The 15,944-nt window shown below is 42.2% G+C and overlaps 1 protein-coding gene across 3 annotated transcripts; it reads right to left on the reverse strand.

Moving 5' to 3' along the window:
- Window positions 1-291: 291 nt before the first annotated feature.
- Window positions 292-11,892, reverse strand: FAM111B (FAM111 trypsin like peptidase B). 3 transcript variants are annotated; one of them, XM_059404949.1, is made up of 3 exons: window positions 11,484-11,892; window positions 10,502-10,611; window positions 292-3,233 (listed from the first exon to the last, which is right to left on the reverse strand). In XM_059404949.1, the coding sequence occupies exons 2-3, from the start codon at window positions 10,531-10,533 to the stop codon at window positions 1,178-1,180; spliced, it is 2,088 nt and encodes a 695-aa protein (XP_059260932.1). In that variant the 5' UTR covers window positions 10,534-10,611; window positions 11,484-11,892; the 3' UTR covers window positions 292-1,177. The 3 variants fall into 3 exon arrangements, with proteins under 3 accessions (XP_059260932.1, XP_059260921.1, XP_059260927.1); XM_059404938.1 differs by having other exon boundaries at window positions 292-3,292; XM_059404944.1 differs by having other exon boundaries at window positions 292-3,292; window positions 10,502-10,668.
- Between the last annotated feature and the right edge of the window lie 4,052 nt (window positions 11,893-15,944).

A 15,944-nucleotide genomic window follows, 5' to 3' on the forward strand; every position in this document is an offset into this window, starting at 1 on the left:
GAAGGTGGATGAGGAAGCTGTTGAAAAATGCCTCTCCACACTATCAAAGTAAATGACCAGACATTGCAATATGGATATTTTGGCTGCTGCTACTGCCTGCAATCACTCTTCAATACACATGAAGCTGAGGACTAGACACTGACACTTAATGGTGGCCAACACTACCCTCTCTAGACACTCATTTCTCTATGACATTGTTTGCCAGACGAGAAAAGATGGTCTCCATCTTATTTCTATCTCCCAATAAGAGGCAAGTGCATCTATTTTAAAGAATCTGATTTACAATCTTAGTTGCAAATTAGAGATATTTATTTTCTTCAAATTTCTATTTAAATTCTAGTTAACATATAATGTGATATTAATTTCAGTAGAGTCTAGTGATTCATCACATACATACAGCACCCAGTGCTCAACAAGACAAGTGCCCTCCTCAATATTCATCACCCATTTAGCCCATCCCCCACCCATCTCCCGCCATCAACCCTCAGTTTATTCTTATGGTTTGTTTCCCTCTCTCTTCTTATTTTTCCCCCTTCCCCATACGTCCATGTGCTTTGTTTCTTAAATTCCACATGAATAAAATCATGGTATTTGTCGTTCTCAGACTCATTTTGCTTAGCATAATACACTTTAGCTCCATCCACATTGTTAAAAATGGCAAGATTTCATTATTTTGATGGCTGAGTAATATTCCACTGCAAATATATACCACATCTTTCATTTCTGTTTTTTTTTTTTTTTAAGATTTTATTTATTTGAGAGAGAGACAGTGAGAGAGAGCTTGAGGGAAGAGAAGATCAGAGGGAGAAGCAGACTCCCCCATGGAGCTGGGAGCCAGATGCTGGACACGATCCTGGAACTCGGGGATCATGACCAGAGCAGAAGGCAGTTGCTTAACCAACTGAGCCACCCAGGTGCCCCCACATCTTCCATTCATCAGCTGATGCACACGGGCTTTTACTGTAGTTTGGCTATTGTTAGCAATGCAGCTCAGGTTAACAATACATATCAGGGTATATGTGACACTTGCTCAGCTTTCAGCAGGGAGCCTGCTTCTCCCTCTGCCTCCAACTGCCCCTGCTTGTGCTCTCTGAAAAATTAAAAAAAAAATAAAAAGAATATTTTTCTTTTTATTTTTAGGCTATTGGCATATTTTCTTGAATAAAACGTTTTTTTCCTAGAGTTCCATGGGTACAGCCTGATGAGACTGAAACAACTCTTGTTTGTTATCGTTTTCATTATGGTTCTCGTTGTTCTCTTCGAATAATAATTTAAACAACCTCTCATTCTTCTGTTTAACATCACCAAGAATTGAATACATAGAATAGCCATATTCAATAATGGCACAGGCTCTACCTTCATGAACATAAAAATGCCCAACAGTGTGCATAGCAACTAATTCACCAGATGTATTAAATACTGGGGAGCCAGAGGACCCACTGGAAAAACAGGTATCATAGCTAAGTGTGTCAGTGTTACAGACTTCTGGTAGGAAACTTCTTTGGGTAAACACAGAGAAAGCATTGTAAGTGGCAGCATGGGGTCCTACCACCTCACCTCGATGCTGTTCTGGGTACCTCTCTAAGCGCTGATTTATAGGAACCACAGCACAGCCATCTATTTTCTTGACCTGGCCTTCTGGGTGACCAATTATATAAATCAAACCACTAGGTGGTGGACAGGAAATTTGTCTAAACAGGCCTGGAGGAAATCCATTTCCATTTTTGCTTAGCTTTAAAATGGCATAATCTAGAGGTCCATCAGACACTTCAAACCATGGCTCAATGTCATACCAATCAACACTGATAGGGCGGAACCTTTTATATTTAAAAGATACCTTTGCACATTTGCTTATTATATCTGGCCAAAACCTTGGATCTGTGCCTTCTCCCATCATAAGATGTATTACATGCCGACAGGTGAAAATATAACCATGATTGAAGACAAAGCAAGTAGCATTCCCTGTGATTCCATTATTGTCCCATGTCATGAACCCAACTGACTCACTAAGATGGAGAAGATCTTCACAGGTTGCAACTGAAGTAGAATTTTCAGTCACTTTTCCAAAATACTTTTTATATACGTTGAACTGTTGAAAGCTTGTCAGTTTGGTTCTCTTCTGTTCATCCTGAAAATACTTTCTCATCCAAAGTGCTTCCTCCTTCAAATTTGGGTATTGATCCATTATACTTTTGTCCAACGATTGGCAATTCTTTAGCCAGAGGTCAGTTGCTGTCCTCGGGATAGCTAGCTTAATAACATGCCGCATAACCACATGAGGCCTTTGCCTATGTCTTGAGTTATGCTTCCCATGTCTTCTGTTGTAACTATGACTATAATAACTCCTAATCCCGGCAATTGTGCGTCGCTTTTTACCTGCAATATCATGTGCTAGATTCTGAGGTGGGACGATTTTTTCTCTGTTGGCCTCTACATCTTCAGTCTCCCCATCTGTCTCTGGTTCATGTTCTTTGATCTCAGACTGTATCTGATTCCTGGGACTGGTTTCATTGGCATTTTCATTCTGTTTAATTTTTTTAGGGGTACCTTTACTGACACGTTTCTTAAAAATGTCCACTTCTAACGTTTTTCCAGATACTTCATCCACCAGGGACTGTTTTCCATGAATTTTCTGATAATCTTCCCTTACTTCCCATTCAAGTTCGTCAAGGTCGGAACGAAAACGGCCATCCTTGAGTAGAGCTTCTTTGATAGTCTCACCCTTGAAGGCATAGATACAAAGTGTACTTCCTTTTTCATAAATTTCCTTGATCTTGAGAATCTTCTTCACACTCCTTCCAGCAGAAACCACACGAAAAAGAACGCATTCCATGTTCGGATTTTCACACTGGCGTAGTATCTGGTCATCTTCCAGGCCACTCTTTTTTGGACCAGGTGTTATATTAAAATGGGCATTTTCAGGTAGGAACTTGAGAGGCATTCCTAAATTTACATATCCGTTTATCGTATTCTTTTCATAAACAAAGATGTTCTTATTAAGATGCTTCTTCATCCCTTTATTGAAATTGTCATTTGCTCTCAGGGCTGAGTAGATATTCTCTGTGAGTTCACCATGTGCTGTAAACACACTGAAGTCTGATTTCCCGGAGGGTTTATTCAACGAAAAAGTAAAAAAACATTTTTCACTGGTGTTCAGGTCTGGATTCTGAATTTCCACAGATGCTTCATGCTTGACTTCACTTTTTAGCTTAATGAGACTGCTTCGTTCTTTACTGTCAGAGAGAAAGTGAGCAGCAGGTGAGCCAAGACGCGTCTGCGTCAAGACCGTATCCTTAAAATAGGAAAGACCAAGAACTTAGTAAGAACCACCTTTAATAATAATGTTTCATGTTTTTCTACTTATAAAACTAATAGTGTGAAGAAGAAGTGGATAATAACATGGACAATGAATAATGGGGAAATAATACCAACCATTACTCTATCACCAGAGATAACCATTCTACATGTTGTTTTACTTGTTTCTATGATTTTACAAGCACACAGAAATCTTATGTTCTTTAAATTGTGCTATGCTGCATGAACTTCCTCTTTACTAAGCAACCCTGCCATTGACTGACATGTCATGAAATAGATTTGTATTTAATGACATTATATGCTATTAAATAACCTCTGAAACAATTTGAGGGGCCACAGGATATGTCACTGTACAATAATTTCTTTTTTTTTTAAAGATTTTATTTATTTATTTGACAGAGAGAGATCACAAGTAGGCAGAGAGAGAGGAGGAAGCAGGCTCCCCGCTGAGCAGAGAGCCCGATGCAGGACTCGATCCCAGGACCCTGAGATCATGACCTGAGCCGAAGGCAGCAGCTTAACCCACTGAGCCACCCAGGCGCCCCTGTTCAATAATTTCTAATTCATTCTTCTGTTGCTGGATACTTAAGACTGTTTCCAAGTTTTTACTACTCTAAATATGACAAACATTTCTACACAGAAAACATTTTGTCGGAAACGGAATATTTCCCTAGGACAGTTTCCCAGCTGTAGAAATACTGAGACTAAGGTTACAACATACTTCACAACATCTATGCTGCCAAACTGCTTTCCAGAGAAATTGTATCAATTTCTCCTGCTCCTTCTCCACTTCCTGCCCAAAAAGACCGACCATATGGCTGACTCCTTCAAAGGATTTCAGTACTATTATCTTAAATGTCTGCCAATTGACAGATTAAATGCCACTTAATTTGACTGTTTTTAAAATCTGCATTACTTAATAGTAAAGCTGGAGTTATTTAATGCACCTCTTGGACAGTTGAAAAATCGCCTTTCACAAATTCCCAACAAGTATCTGTTTAGTTCTACTCTGTATTACTTTAAACAGCACTAAGGAAATACATGATATACTAAAATGACTGATAAATCCCAGGACAGGGTAGATATACAAGAAAATATACATGGTCATATTCAAATAAATATATGTATTCAAAAACATATACACACAGAACCCGTTGGCAATAGTCTGGGGAAAAGTGTTGATAATCTGATGGCAACAGGAATGAAAACCAAGGACATAAGTGAAAAACATGACAGCACAGGATTTGGTAGATCTTGGATGGGAATTCTTATGGAATCTCAAGGCTTGGACCTACTCTATATGAACTGAGGACTAAAGCTGAAGACAGTAAACTCAGGAGGGATGGAGGGGCTTGGTTTATCTGGGAGGCCAGTGCTACTGAATGAACTCTGGTTTCAGGCACAGTGAGTTTCTTCCTCTCGTGGTGCTTTCTTTTCCTTCCCATTTTCAGCTACTACTTACTCTCCAAATCTGTATCTGCAGCAGTGTCCTCTCATTTGAATTTCAGATATTAATACGGTGTTTGGTCCTTGACATCTACCCCTGGATACATCAGAGGCATTTCACCCTCAAGACTTTCCAAACTGAAGTCATAAACCTTACTCCTGATCCTTCCCTTCTTGCTGGGTTTCCTGAGTCTGTTAACAGGGTCAGCATCCATTCAACCACCCAGACTAGCACTCTGTGAAGCACACTCAGCTTCTTCTATTATTTTAATGCTTATATACTATTTAGAAAAACTTGCAATACATGTTATATGCAAAAGCAGTATAGGACATCTCCTGACAAACATCTCTGTATCTACATCCCAGATTATGAAATAGCATATGACAATTTATAAGAAGCTCCTCTTTCACCTTATATATCTCTCTCATTCTTAAAGACACTCATTCTGAATTTGTTTTATTTATTTATCTAACAGAGAGAGAGAGAGAGAAAGAGTACAAGCATGGGGAATAGCAGAGCCAGAGGGAAAAACAGGCTCCCCACTGAGTAGGGAGCTTGATGCGGGGCTCGATCCCAGGACCCTGGGATCATGACTTGAGCCAAAGGCAGAAGCCTAAGCCACTGAGCCACCCAGGCGGCCCCTGAATTTGTTTTAAACTGATAATTTGTTTACATTTCTTTAGGTACATAAACATATATTGTTAAAATAGAAGTACCAAAAAAAAAAAAAATAGAAGTACCACACCATATGGTTGTGCCTTGTTTTAATTTTATGGAAAGACATCCTATTAAGTTTGTTCTGCGAATTCTTTCACTACTTTTCTGAGACTAATTCTAACTGATGGAGTCGTACATTCACTTCTTTTTTTTTTTTCTTTTTTTTTTTTTAATATTTTATTCATTTGTTTGACAGAGAAATAAAGAGCACAAGTATGCAGCAGGCAGAGGGACAGGGAGAAACAGGCTCTCTGCAGAGCTGGGAGCCGGATGCAGGACTCGATCCTAGGACCCTGGGATCGTGACCTGAGCCGAAGGCAGCTGCTTAACTGACTGAGCCACCCAGGTGCCCTCCCACGTTTACTTCTACAGTTAAATAGAATCCATTGAAACAATTAACTATGTATGAACATTTAGGTCATTTCCAGGTTTTTTTCTACTAAAAACAGTGGTTCCATTCTGCTGTGAATATCATTGAATGTTGCCTGGTACACATGTGCAAGAATGTCACTCGGGGGTAATTTAGGATCTCTGAATACTTCCCTTTATTAAATACCACCATATTATTTACAGAATAGTTGTACCACCTTGCATTTCCCCCAGTGGATAGGAAAAATCTCCTTAAATCTGCATCCTCGTCAAAAGACTGTAGGGGCGCCTGGGTGGCTCAGTGGGTTAAAGCCTCTGCCTTCGGCTCAGGTCATGATCTCAGGGTCCTGGGATCGAGCCCCGCATTGGGCTCTCTGCTCAGCGGGGAGCCTACTTCCCCCTCTCTCTTTGCTTGCCTCTCTGCCTATTGGTGATTTCTGTCTGTCAAATAAATAAATACAATATTTAAAAAAAAAAAAAAAAAAAAAAAAAAAAAAAAAGACTGTACTGCCCAACTGTCGATGTTTGCCAACTTGCAGATGTGAAATGGCATCTTAATTAATTAGTTTAATTACTAATGGAGTTAAACCTCTTTTCGTGCTTCTGCCTGTTCACATCTTGCCCATTTTTCTATTGGACTATTTTCCTTTTGACTTTCGAAAACCCTTTCTATACTCCAGTAAACAACTTGTTTACTTATTATATATGATAAACATATACTCTGAGTATCTGGCTTGCTTTTTCATTCTCATTAGGCATCATTCAAGATAAGAAGGCCTTGGGGAACCTGGGTGGCTCAGTGGTTAAGCCGCTGCCTTCGGCTCGGGTCATGATCTCAGGGTCCTGGGATTGAGTCCCGCATCGGGCTCTCTGCTTGGTGGGGAGCCTGCTTCCTCCTCTCTCTCTGCCTACTTGTGATCTCTCTCCGTCAAATAAATGGATGAAATCTTTAAAAAAAAAAAAAAAGATAAGAAGGCCTTAGTTTTCTGTTGTCAAGTTTATTAATCATTCTATGTCATAAGATTAACTTTCATGGAATTAATCTATTTTTTTTTCTAAAAAGTGTAAAGGCTTGCTTTTTCTAGTCTAGTCTTTCATCTCAACTTCTTTTTTTTGTATATTTTGTATATTCTTTTTACATATTTACATATTTACAATATTTTGTATATAAATGTATATATGCATATATACACATTTATACATATGTATGTACATATTTACAATATTTTGTATATATATTTTTTTGTATATGGCCTGATGGAGGTTTCAGTCTTTTAAAAATTTTTGCTTCAGAGATAAATGATTTTCCCAGCACTAATATTGAATCGTTCACCCTTTCTCCACTGATCATAACTGCCAGTTTTACCATATGAGAGTACAGGCTGAACTCTGCACCCCCTGCCCCAAAGTTGATGTGTGGAATTCCTAAACCCCATTACCTCAGGATGTGACAGGGTTTTTGTAGTTAGTTTATATGAGTTCATACTGGAGTAAGGTGGGTCCCTACTCTAATCTGACTCATGTCCTTTCAAAGAGGAGAAACTGGGACAGAGAGACAGATGTACATAAAAGAAAGACCATACGAAGAGACACATGAGAAAGATGGCCACCCACAAGCCAAGAATAGAGGTCTCTGATCATTCCCTCAGAACTCACAGAAGCTGACAAGCATACTGACACCTTGACCTTGGGCTCTGAACCTCAAGAACCATGAGACAATAAATGTCTGATGTTTAAGGAACCCAGTTTGTGGTACTGTGTTACAGCAAACCTGACAAACTAATACAAAGACATTTTCATATATTTTATGGTTTGTCTCCATGCTCTCTGCTCTGTTCCAGTGCTACAGTTTTCTATGTCTGGCCAAATACTCTCTTAATTAGTACAACCTTATAATAAGCATTCTGATAGGGACACTCTCCTCACTTTACTCTTTATACTCAAAAATGTCTTGGCTATTGGTCCCTTGTTCTTCCATTAACTTTTAGTCATCTTATTAAGTGCCTCAAAAATACACTGTCACACTCCTAACTGAGATTATATTAAATCAATATGTGAATTTAAGATGAACTGACATCTTTAGTATGTTGAGCTTTCCTATTCCTAAGTATCTTATAGTTCAACATCAATTTAGATCTCTTTTCATTGTCTTCCAATAAATCTTATAATTTTTATCCAGAAAGATATATAAGTCATTTCTTATATTTATTCTTAGGTAACTGATGGAGATGCCCAACAATATCTACCCTACCCAAGATGTCAGACTCAGGTGAGATGCACTCACTGTGAGTGAGGGTCTGAATTATGTATTTTATATATTATATATTTCCATTACTTAACTTTAATTAAGTTGAAGTTAAATTTAAATAACCACATGTGGCTAGTGGCTATCACTCCGAACAGTGTAGCCATAGGAATTTCAAGATGAATAATTTAGCCAAAATTTTAAGTTAAAATCTCCTCTTTAAAAATTCAAGGATAAAACCTGTACACACTTCTTGACATACAGAACAAAACCCAAATCCTTAAGCAGGGAGTGTAGGGACTTAAAGGATACTGCTGCTCTTTTCCAAAAATCCACTGCACAGGGCGCCTGGGTGGCTCAGTGGGTTAAGCCTCTGCCTTCGGCTCAGGTCATGATCCCAGGGTCCTGGAATCGAGCCCTGCATCGGGCTCTCAGCTCTGCGGGGAGCCTGCTTCCTCCTCTCTCTCTCTGCCTGCCTCTCTGCCTACTTGTGATCTCTGTCTGTCAAATAAATAAATAAAATCTTTAAAAAAAAATCCACTGCACAGCTCTGCCATTTCGTTACAGCTATAAATGTCTACAGAAATGAATTCATGCCAGCTCGGGGACCGGCCTTGCTTGCTCAAGTGTCTCCTTGAGCCACATAGTTTGGTATAGCAATGGTGGAAAGTTACATGCCAAAGGAATTTTTCTCAGCGTCCCAGGATGGACTCATGATCTAAATGGCAGCGAATGCAGGTATACACTCTGAAATTACCGAAGTTCTGTTGTCACCATGCAGAAAACCAGCCAGACGACAGCATGAGAAGCAGAGCGTAGTGATGGGAAACATAAATGAATCCTTGAAACAACCGCGTGGTGCTGCATTGAAGCTCAGCCCAGTTCTCTGTACTTTCCTGACACAGGGACCATGAATCCCTTTTCTTTTCTCACAGGGTTAAAAATTTCCCCTTTTGAGGGACGCCTGGGTGGCTCAGTTGGTTAAGCAGCTGCCTTCGGCTCAGGTCATGATCCCAGCGTGGGATCGGGCTCCTTGCTCAGCAGGGAGCCTGCTTCTCCCTCTGCCTCTGCCTGCCATTCTGTCTGCCTGTGCTCGCTCTCTCCCACACCTCTCTCTGATAAATAAATAAAATCTTTAAAAAAAAATTTCCCCTTTTGAAACAATACTATATAAGCTAAATAAATATTTCACCATAAGGAGTATCCAACTATAAGGGTATCTCAGATCGGTGTTTCTCAAATTTTAATTTGAGAAATTGTGAATCATCTGGTGGTTGGGGTCTTGTTAAAATGCAGATCAGAGAGGTGTCATAAGCTCTCAGGCAAGATCAGTATTACTGGTGTGTGTAGATCACACTTGGCATAGCAAGGCCACAGACGTCCTGAACCTGGTGCAGCACTGTCTCGTGGAACTTTCCTCAGTGATGGAAATGTTCTATATCTGTTTGTCCAATATGTCGGCCATTAACCACACATAGCTACTGAGGACCTGAAATGTGGCTAGTGATTAGAAGAAATTAATCTTACATTTCATTTAATTCTAATTCAATGAACCCGCTTCATTATTTCACAATTAGAAGATTTTTTTTCCTGAGGAAAAAGTTCTGATTAAAATAAAGCCTACTGGAATCTTTCCCCAAACTATCTTCCCGGCATTATTAGCTACCACATTCTTGAGTTCTTCCGTATCATCAAGTCTATCTAGACTGCTCCCAGATATGTCTTCATGTGTGTATGACTTGACCCAAATATTCCCTCATGCTGGATACACTTCCCTGGTGAAATTCTATTCATCCTTTAAGATCTTTCTCAGATGAAACTGCCTTAATTTCTTGAGTGTGAATGAGGCATTCTCCTCTCTGCACTCCAAAACACTTGTTTGTATCTTGAGTCAGTATTATCATTTTGCATGTTTTGTGTTGGCCAAAAACCAACTCTGAAGTCTGACTGCCTGAATTCAAATCCTCACCATCAAGTTCATCATTTTTGCAACTTTAAGAAAGGTGGGTTTCAGTTTCTTCAATTTTGAAAAAGGGATGATGACAATATGTATTGTTTTATTAAATGATGAATGAGAAAATCCACAAGAAGTTGTGAAAATAATTTCAGGTACACACTAATTTCTCAATATGTAGTAACTATTATTTTGGCCTGTCTGTCCTTCTAGTATCAAGCGTCTACAGTGTTTTTTAGTCATCTTGTTGTCTAAAAAGGCACACTTTGCACTACTAATTCATACACTATCATCTGGTTTTGCACAAGTATTTAGAGATGTGACCTTCCAAATAAACTTTCCACAACACAGAGGAAGGGCTTCTAACCACCATTCTTTATCAGCTTATCCTCTACCAGGATCCTAATACTGTGCTATGGTTAGAATATGCTGAGTTGTTAAAAAGGAGACATACCTTTGAATCTTCAGGTCTGCGACTCTGGCCATTTTCTGTAGCAGGGAATGACTTGTTCTCTTCAGGCTTCATGGAGTTCATGATGACTTCTAAGGAACTATGACTCACTTCTGTTAGTAGCCAAGTCAGAGAAAGAAGAAGTGAATTTCCTCCCCCACTTGTAATGACTAACAACAAAGGAAAGACAGGGTACGTGAAACAACTTTCAAACACTGGATTCCAGGCAGTGCAGAACAGTGATCTCCCATCCCTCAGAGAGAGAAATCAAATGAGGTAATCCCTATGAACATCTAGCTTTCCTCCTGGGGAGCATTTCCAGACCATATCTCAGGGAAGGGAAACAGAAGACTGGCAGTTTCCTTGAGTTGAGAAGCCAAGTTCAGGATCATGGGAGGCCTCAGTGGCTGGAGTTTGTGGGGCAGACTACTAGAGAGGAAAGAGCTACAGCTACACACAGAATCGGAGATCTACAAGTGGGTACCCCTTGAAACCTCAGTTGAATATTGGTCGGTCCACACATGTGAGGAAGCTACTGGAAGCCAGGGGAAGAACCAGCTAAAGGAAAAGCCTAACAGTTCTGAGGCTCACACAGGCCTGAGAAGAGATCTATGAATTACCCCTCTGGGTTTGTTAAAAAGGAAGCTATCGGACCCTACCCTCAAAGATCATGATTCAGTGGCTCTGGGCAGCAGTTATGCTATTTGACCTGCCCCACCCGCCTATTCTCTCCCCTCCGGATGCCGAGGCACACAGTAGGTAGCTGAAACAGCTTCCTAGCTGATCTCCAAGTGTCTTTCTAGGAAGAAAAGTCTTGATCTTTGAGGCTGGGGGGGGGGAGCTGAAAAGGGGGTTCCCACAATGGGAGGCTGCTTATCCCATATCCCCAAAACCTCTTGGCTCAGGACCAGGTCCTTTGCCTAGTGCTCTTCACAACCGCCCTTTAAGAACTCCACGTCCGACTGAGGACCCAAGCACCACTCACAGATGCGTCAAGAGTGCCCACGCAGTCGGTGGCCGCTGTCCCGGGATTCGCAAAAGCTGGGAAGATGGGGCTGGGCCGGCTTCCCGCGGGAACTCTTCCTTCGGGGAAAGTGGAAGTGAGCTTTCCGCGCGCTCGTTCAGTCAGCTGGCGGCGAGGGGGCGGTCTGCTCTCATTGGCCAGGAACACAGCCACTTCGGGAACCCATTGGCCGAGTCTGGCCACCGAGGGGGCGGGCGGTAGAGGCTGGGAGTGGACCCAATCCCCCGGGTGAGGCCCGGGGCGGGGGAGATTCCCGGAATGAGCCCGGGCGTGCGCTAGCGGCCTGTCGGTGCAGCTCGGTCTCGCCCACGCACGCAGTGCGCACCCTGTCCCAGGGCCAGCATCCTGATACGTGGCCGACTGCGCAGTCTTCTCCCGCCCTCCCGCCTCCGCGCCTCTGCGGACGGGCGGGGAGCTGGGCGGGCGCAGGCGGGTGCAGGCAGGAGTGGGAGGAGCAGGTGATTTCCGCTCTGGCGCGGCTGCCTCCACGACGGGTCCGCGCGGTGGGAGTGCGAGCCCGCGTCTGGAGCAGCGGGGCTAACGTTCGGCCTGCGGGTGGGCGGTGGCGCGAGGATCGTGCCGGGCGGGACTTGGCTGCTGCTGCCGACCTAGTACCTCCGTGTGTCCAGCGGACAAAAGGGCCCAAAGCGGGCAGTAGAGCTCCTGTGGTCCGTGTAGTGGACTCGGAGCCCCCAGCAAAAGAACCAGCCTCGCGCAGAGGCTACTGCACTCACTCAGGCCAAAGCAGGAGGCCCAGGAATCTGAACTTCTCCCTAAGTCTCCAACCTCTGTGACTTGCGGGAGTCTTATTTATCAAGGACCTCTTCGAGGGAAATACCCCCAGCGGGGACCCAGGGACCACCTGCATTTCGGGTTCTGGGGCCTGAAGGTGGTTGATCACTTTAGTTCAGCCCCTATTCCCAGCGCGCGGTGTTTTGTACTTGATTTGAGTCTCGTGGGATCTTCGCAGTCACCCATGGAGTTAGGTTGGCTTTTGCACCCATTTCACAGATTAGGAACAGGATAGTTTGCCTAAAACCTAGTTGGGGGTGTGGGGCACTGGAGGAGTTTAGAGTGGCACAGTTTCTTGCAGGGAGACCTTGGGCAAGTTCACTCCCCTCTTGGGGATCTTGATTCCCTATTTGTAACTTCGACCGGACTGCCCCTTTGTGATTCCCCTTCCATTCGTGTCCCAACTTTTCATTTGGGTGGCTTTAAAAACCGCCGAAACTCAGACCAGGTCTTCGCATAGTGCATGATGCATCATCGAAGTTTATGATGGTCAGCTTGTCGAAACATTTCTCAGCTGCCTCGGTGGAGATGCTGACTCGCTAAGGCTCGAGTGGCGCGGTGACATGCATTTCCCAAGAGGTGATGCCAGTGCTGCTGGTGGCCATCTCTAAAGCCAACCGTTACTTTCACTGACCCAAATGTACACTGGATATTTACAGATACTAACTAGTTTTATCCTTTATTCAGTCATAGGAGGCCGCTACCATTATCCCCATTTTAAAGGATAGACATAGAGAGACATTAAGTAATTGTCCTAAAGACAAACAGCTATTTGCAAAGCAAAGATTAAGACCCAAGCAGGCAGGCACGGTGTCCTTAGCCCCCTACCACTGCTTCTCTGTTTTCTTTCAATCAGCTTCCTGAACCGGGGCCCTTCGCAGTACTTTCTGGCCCCTGCTTCCCTCCAGCCCCGCTCTCCATAGCCCTCGCTTTTTCCTGTGTGGCCCTCCCTATGCGCCCGCTGGCTTTCGTAGGGGCAGGTCCTGGTGACTGCACAGGCCGTCCTCTTGCAGAACCGCCCAGGCAGGCGAATATTCCCCCACACCAGCGATTGGATATACTTGCAGGCGCAAAGCCTCTCCACCGGGTCTGGAGTTCCGAGCACCGCCTGCAGAGGGCGCCAGAGAACGTGCCTGATGAAAAGGGCGGGAAAAGGGAAGGGGGGGGCTGGGAAGAGGGTGAAGATTGACACTCATTGTGGCCAATGGCAGCGTGGTGTTGGTTTACTCACTCTTTCCTTTTTTTTTTCTTTTTTTTCTTTTTTTAATTTATTTTCTGCGTAACAGTATTCATTGTTTTTGCACCACACCCAGTGCTCCATGCAATCCGTGCCCTCTCCAATACCCACCACCTGGTTCCCCCAACCTCCCCGCCCCTTCAAAACCCTTAGATTGTTTTTCAGAGTCCATAATCTCTCATGGCTCACCTCCCCTTAATTCTCTGTCGCCCAAGAGCTTCCCATCTCTTTAGGAGGCTGCGCCTGTGGGACGGAACGGAGAGGTGGGACTAGCTTATGCCGTGTCAGGTATTCTCTGAAAGTACATGGGCCTGCCCAAGATTGCTCTGGCTCAGGCTGGCTGAACCCTCTTTTTCTAACTTGCCTTGGTCTCATTCAACTAAGGTCCACTTCACCAGTCTCTGGTGCCATCACTCTGGGTCCTTGGAGGTTTTGTGAACGGCTTCGAGGGAGCAAAGCCAGCCTGGTACCTGTCATTGCCTTGACAGCTAAGTATTTCTGGGTGCTGACAATGGGGAGCAGAGTGTGTGGGCATGGGGGTCAGGAGAGCAGAGTGGGAAGTGTCCGATAAACAACAGGTATTGAAATTTGAAATTGTCCAGAGCAGTGCCTCATTTCCTCTTTCTGCTTAATTCATTTCCCGTTTCACAGGTTAGGAAACAGGGTAAGTAAATTGCCTAAAGGTAGTCCTTAGAATGACTTTCACTCCTGTCAGATGCCAAACCCAAAGTCCTTTATTGTGCCAAGACTGCCTTTGTAGCATTTCAACGCATGCGGGTTCCTTGAAACACGTCTCCATATGGATTCAGTCTTCTATCTGTCCATTCACCATTTCCTTTCTTAGGGACCCATATGCAAGGCGTGGATCTAGTTGGTGTTGAAAATACAGAAGAATGGGGACTCTGCTGTGAAGTAGAGGAGAAAAAGATGTACGCAGCAATGAGAAACAAAGGCAAAAGAAACATAACTTAAATTAACATCTCCTTATAGCTTGCCGCCCACTTCCTATCTCAAAAAAATTTAAGATAAACTCCTGGTAAGACTTTTTAAGGAAAAACAAGAGAAAGAAGAACAAAACACAGAGATTACTAGAGATGAGGAAGGAGATAGCAAAGGGAAAAAGGGAATTATCATGGAAAGTTAGATGTGATCCAAGGCAACTGTTTACTGATAAAAGAAATGGATGATTTCCATCCATTTTCAAAATTGATCTTCAAAGAAATAAAACACTGTAACATACTAATAGAAACAATTGGAAATGAAATGTCTATCATTAACAAGTGGCCAAAGTCAGATTATTTTATACTTAAGTTCTACATAAACCAAAAATTAGCACACAATTTCAGTATTAAAACATGATAATACCTGGAAAGATCCCTAATCTGAAATTTGGAGGAAAAAAAAGGAATAAAAGATACTTACTGAATGTTTTCACTTACTAATACAGTTGCAACCATTCTGAATAAATTATTCAGGAGTATATGAGAAGACAAGTAGATGTGAACAAATAGAGTTTATTTTAGAAGTGGAGGCATGGCTTAAACCCAGATCTTTCAGTGTAGTCAGTTACAGGATGAAAAACTGTAAGAGTATGGATTGCCAAAAAGAAAAGAAAGGAAAGAAACAAATACAAAAAAGAAACCTATAAAATTTTAGTCATTATTCCAAATATAGATTATAAGATAATAAGAAGAGTAGGAAAATAATCTAAACATGTAAAGACAGATCAAATATAATTCCAAGTGTGAATTGTTAAAGCCATCTCATTAAAGTCAGAAATAAGACAAGGATGGAGATATTGCTGTTCTTAGTTGGTATTATCTTCCTAGGTTCTGCACATGCAATAAGACAAGAAACTAGAAAACCAATATTATGGGGAATGAAGAAGCAAATTATCTGTATGTGCATATTACATTATTATGTGTTGGCAAAGTCAAAGAGACTCATGAAAAACATGTAACCAAATGATATCTTAAAGAATCTTGTATGGCATGTTTAGAAATTAAGTACAGAAATAAAAATCAATAACAAAGTGATAGTGCTCAAAAATAAAAAAAGAAAACTAATTCCACTGGCAGTCTTAACAAGCATAAAATAGCCAAGAATTAACTGAATGGTTTTTATTTCATTTGGTTTACCTTAGTAAAACAGTTAAATTTTACTGTTGGTAGGGGCGCCTGGGTGGCTCAGTGGGTTAAGCCGCTGCCTTCGGCTCAGGTCATGATCTCAGGGTCCTGGGATCGAGTCCCGCATCAGGCTCTCTGCTCAGCAGGGAGCCTGCTTCCTTCTCTCTCCCTCTCTGCCTGCCTCTCAGTGTACTTGTAATTTCTCTCTGTCAAATAAATAAATAAAATCTTTAAAAAAAAATTTAGTGTTGGTAAAATGGTAGTGAA

Source organism: Mustela nigripes, chromosome 1, assembly GCF_022355385.1.
Source record: "Mustela nigripes isolate SB6536 chromosome 1, MUSNIG.SB6536, whole genome shotgun sequence".
Lineage (NCBI taxonomy): Eukaryota > Metazoa > Chordata > Mammalia > Carnivora > Mustelidae > Mustela > Mustela nigripes.

Excerpts from the sequence above, each read along its gene's own strand:
- FAM111B (XM_059404938.1), bottom strand. The coding sequence starts at position 10,582 with ATGAACTCCATGAAGCCTGAAGAGAACAAGTCATTCCCTGCTACAGAA. Across the intron at positions 3,293-10,501 it reads GCAGACCTGAAGATTCAAAG|GATACGGTCTTGACGCAGAC; the intron begins GTATGTCTCCTT and ends TCCTATTTTAAG.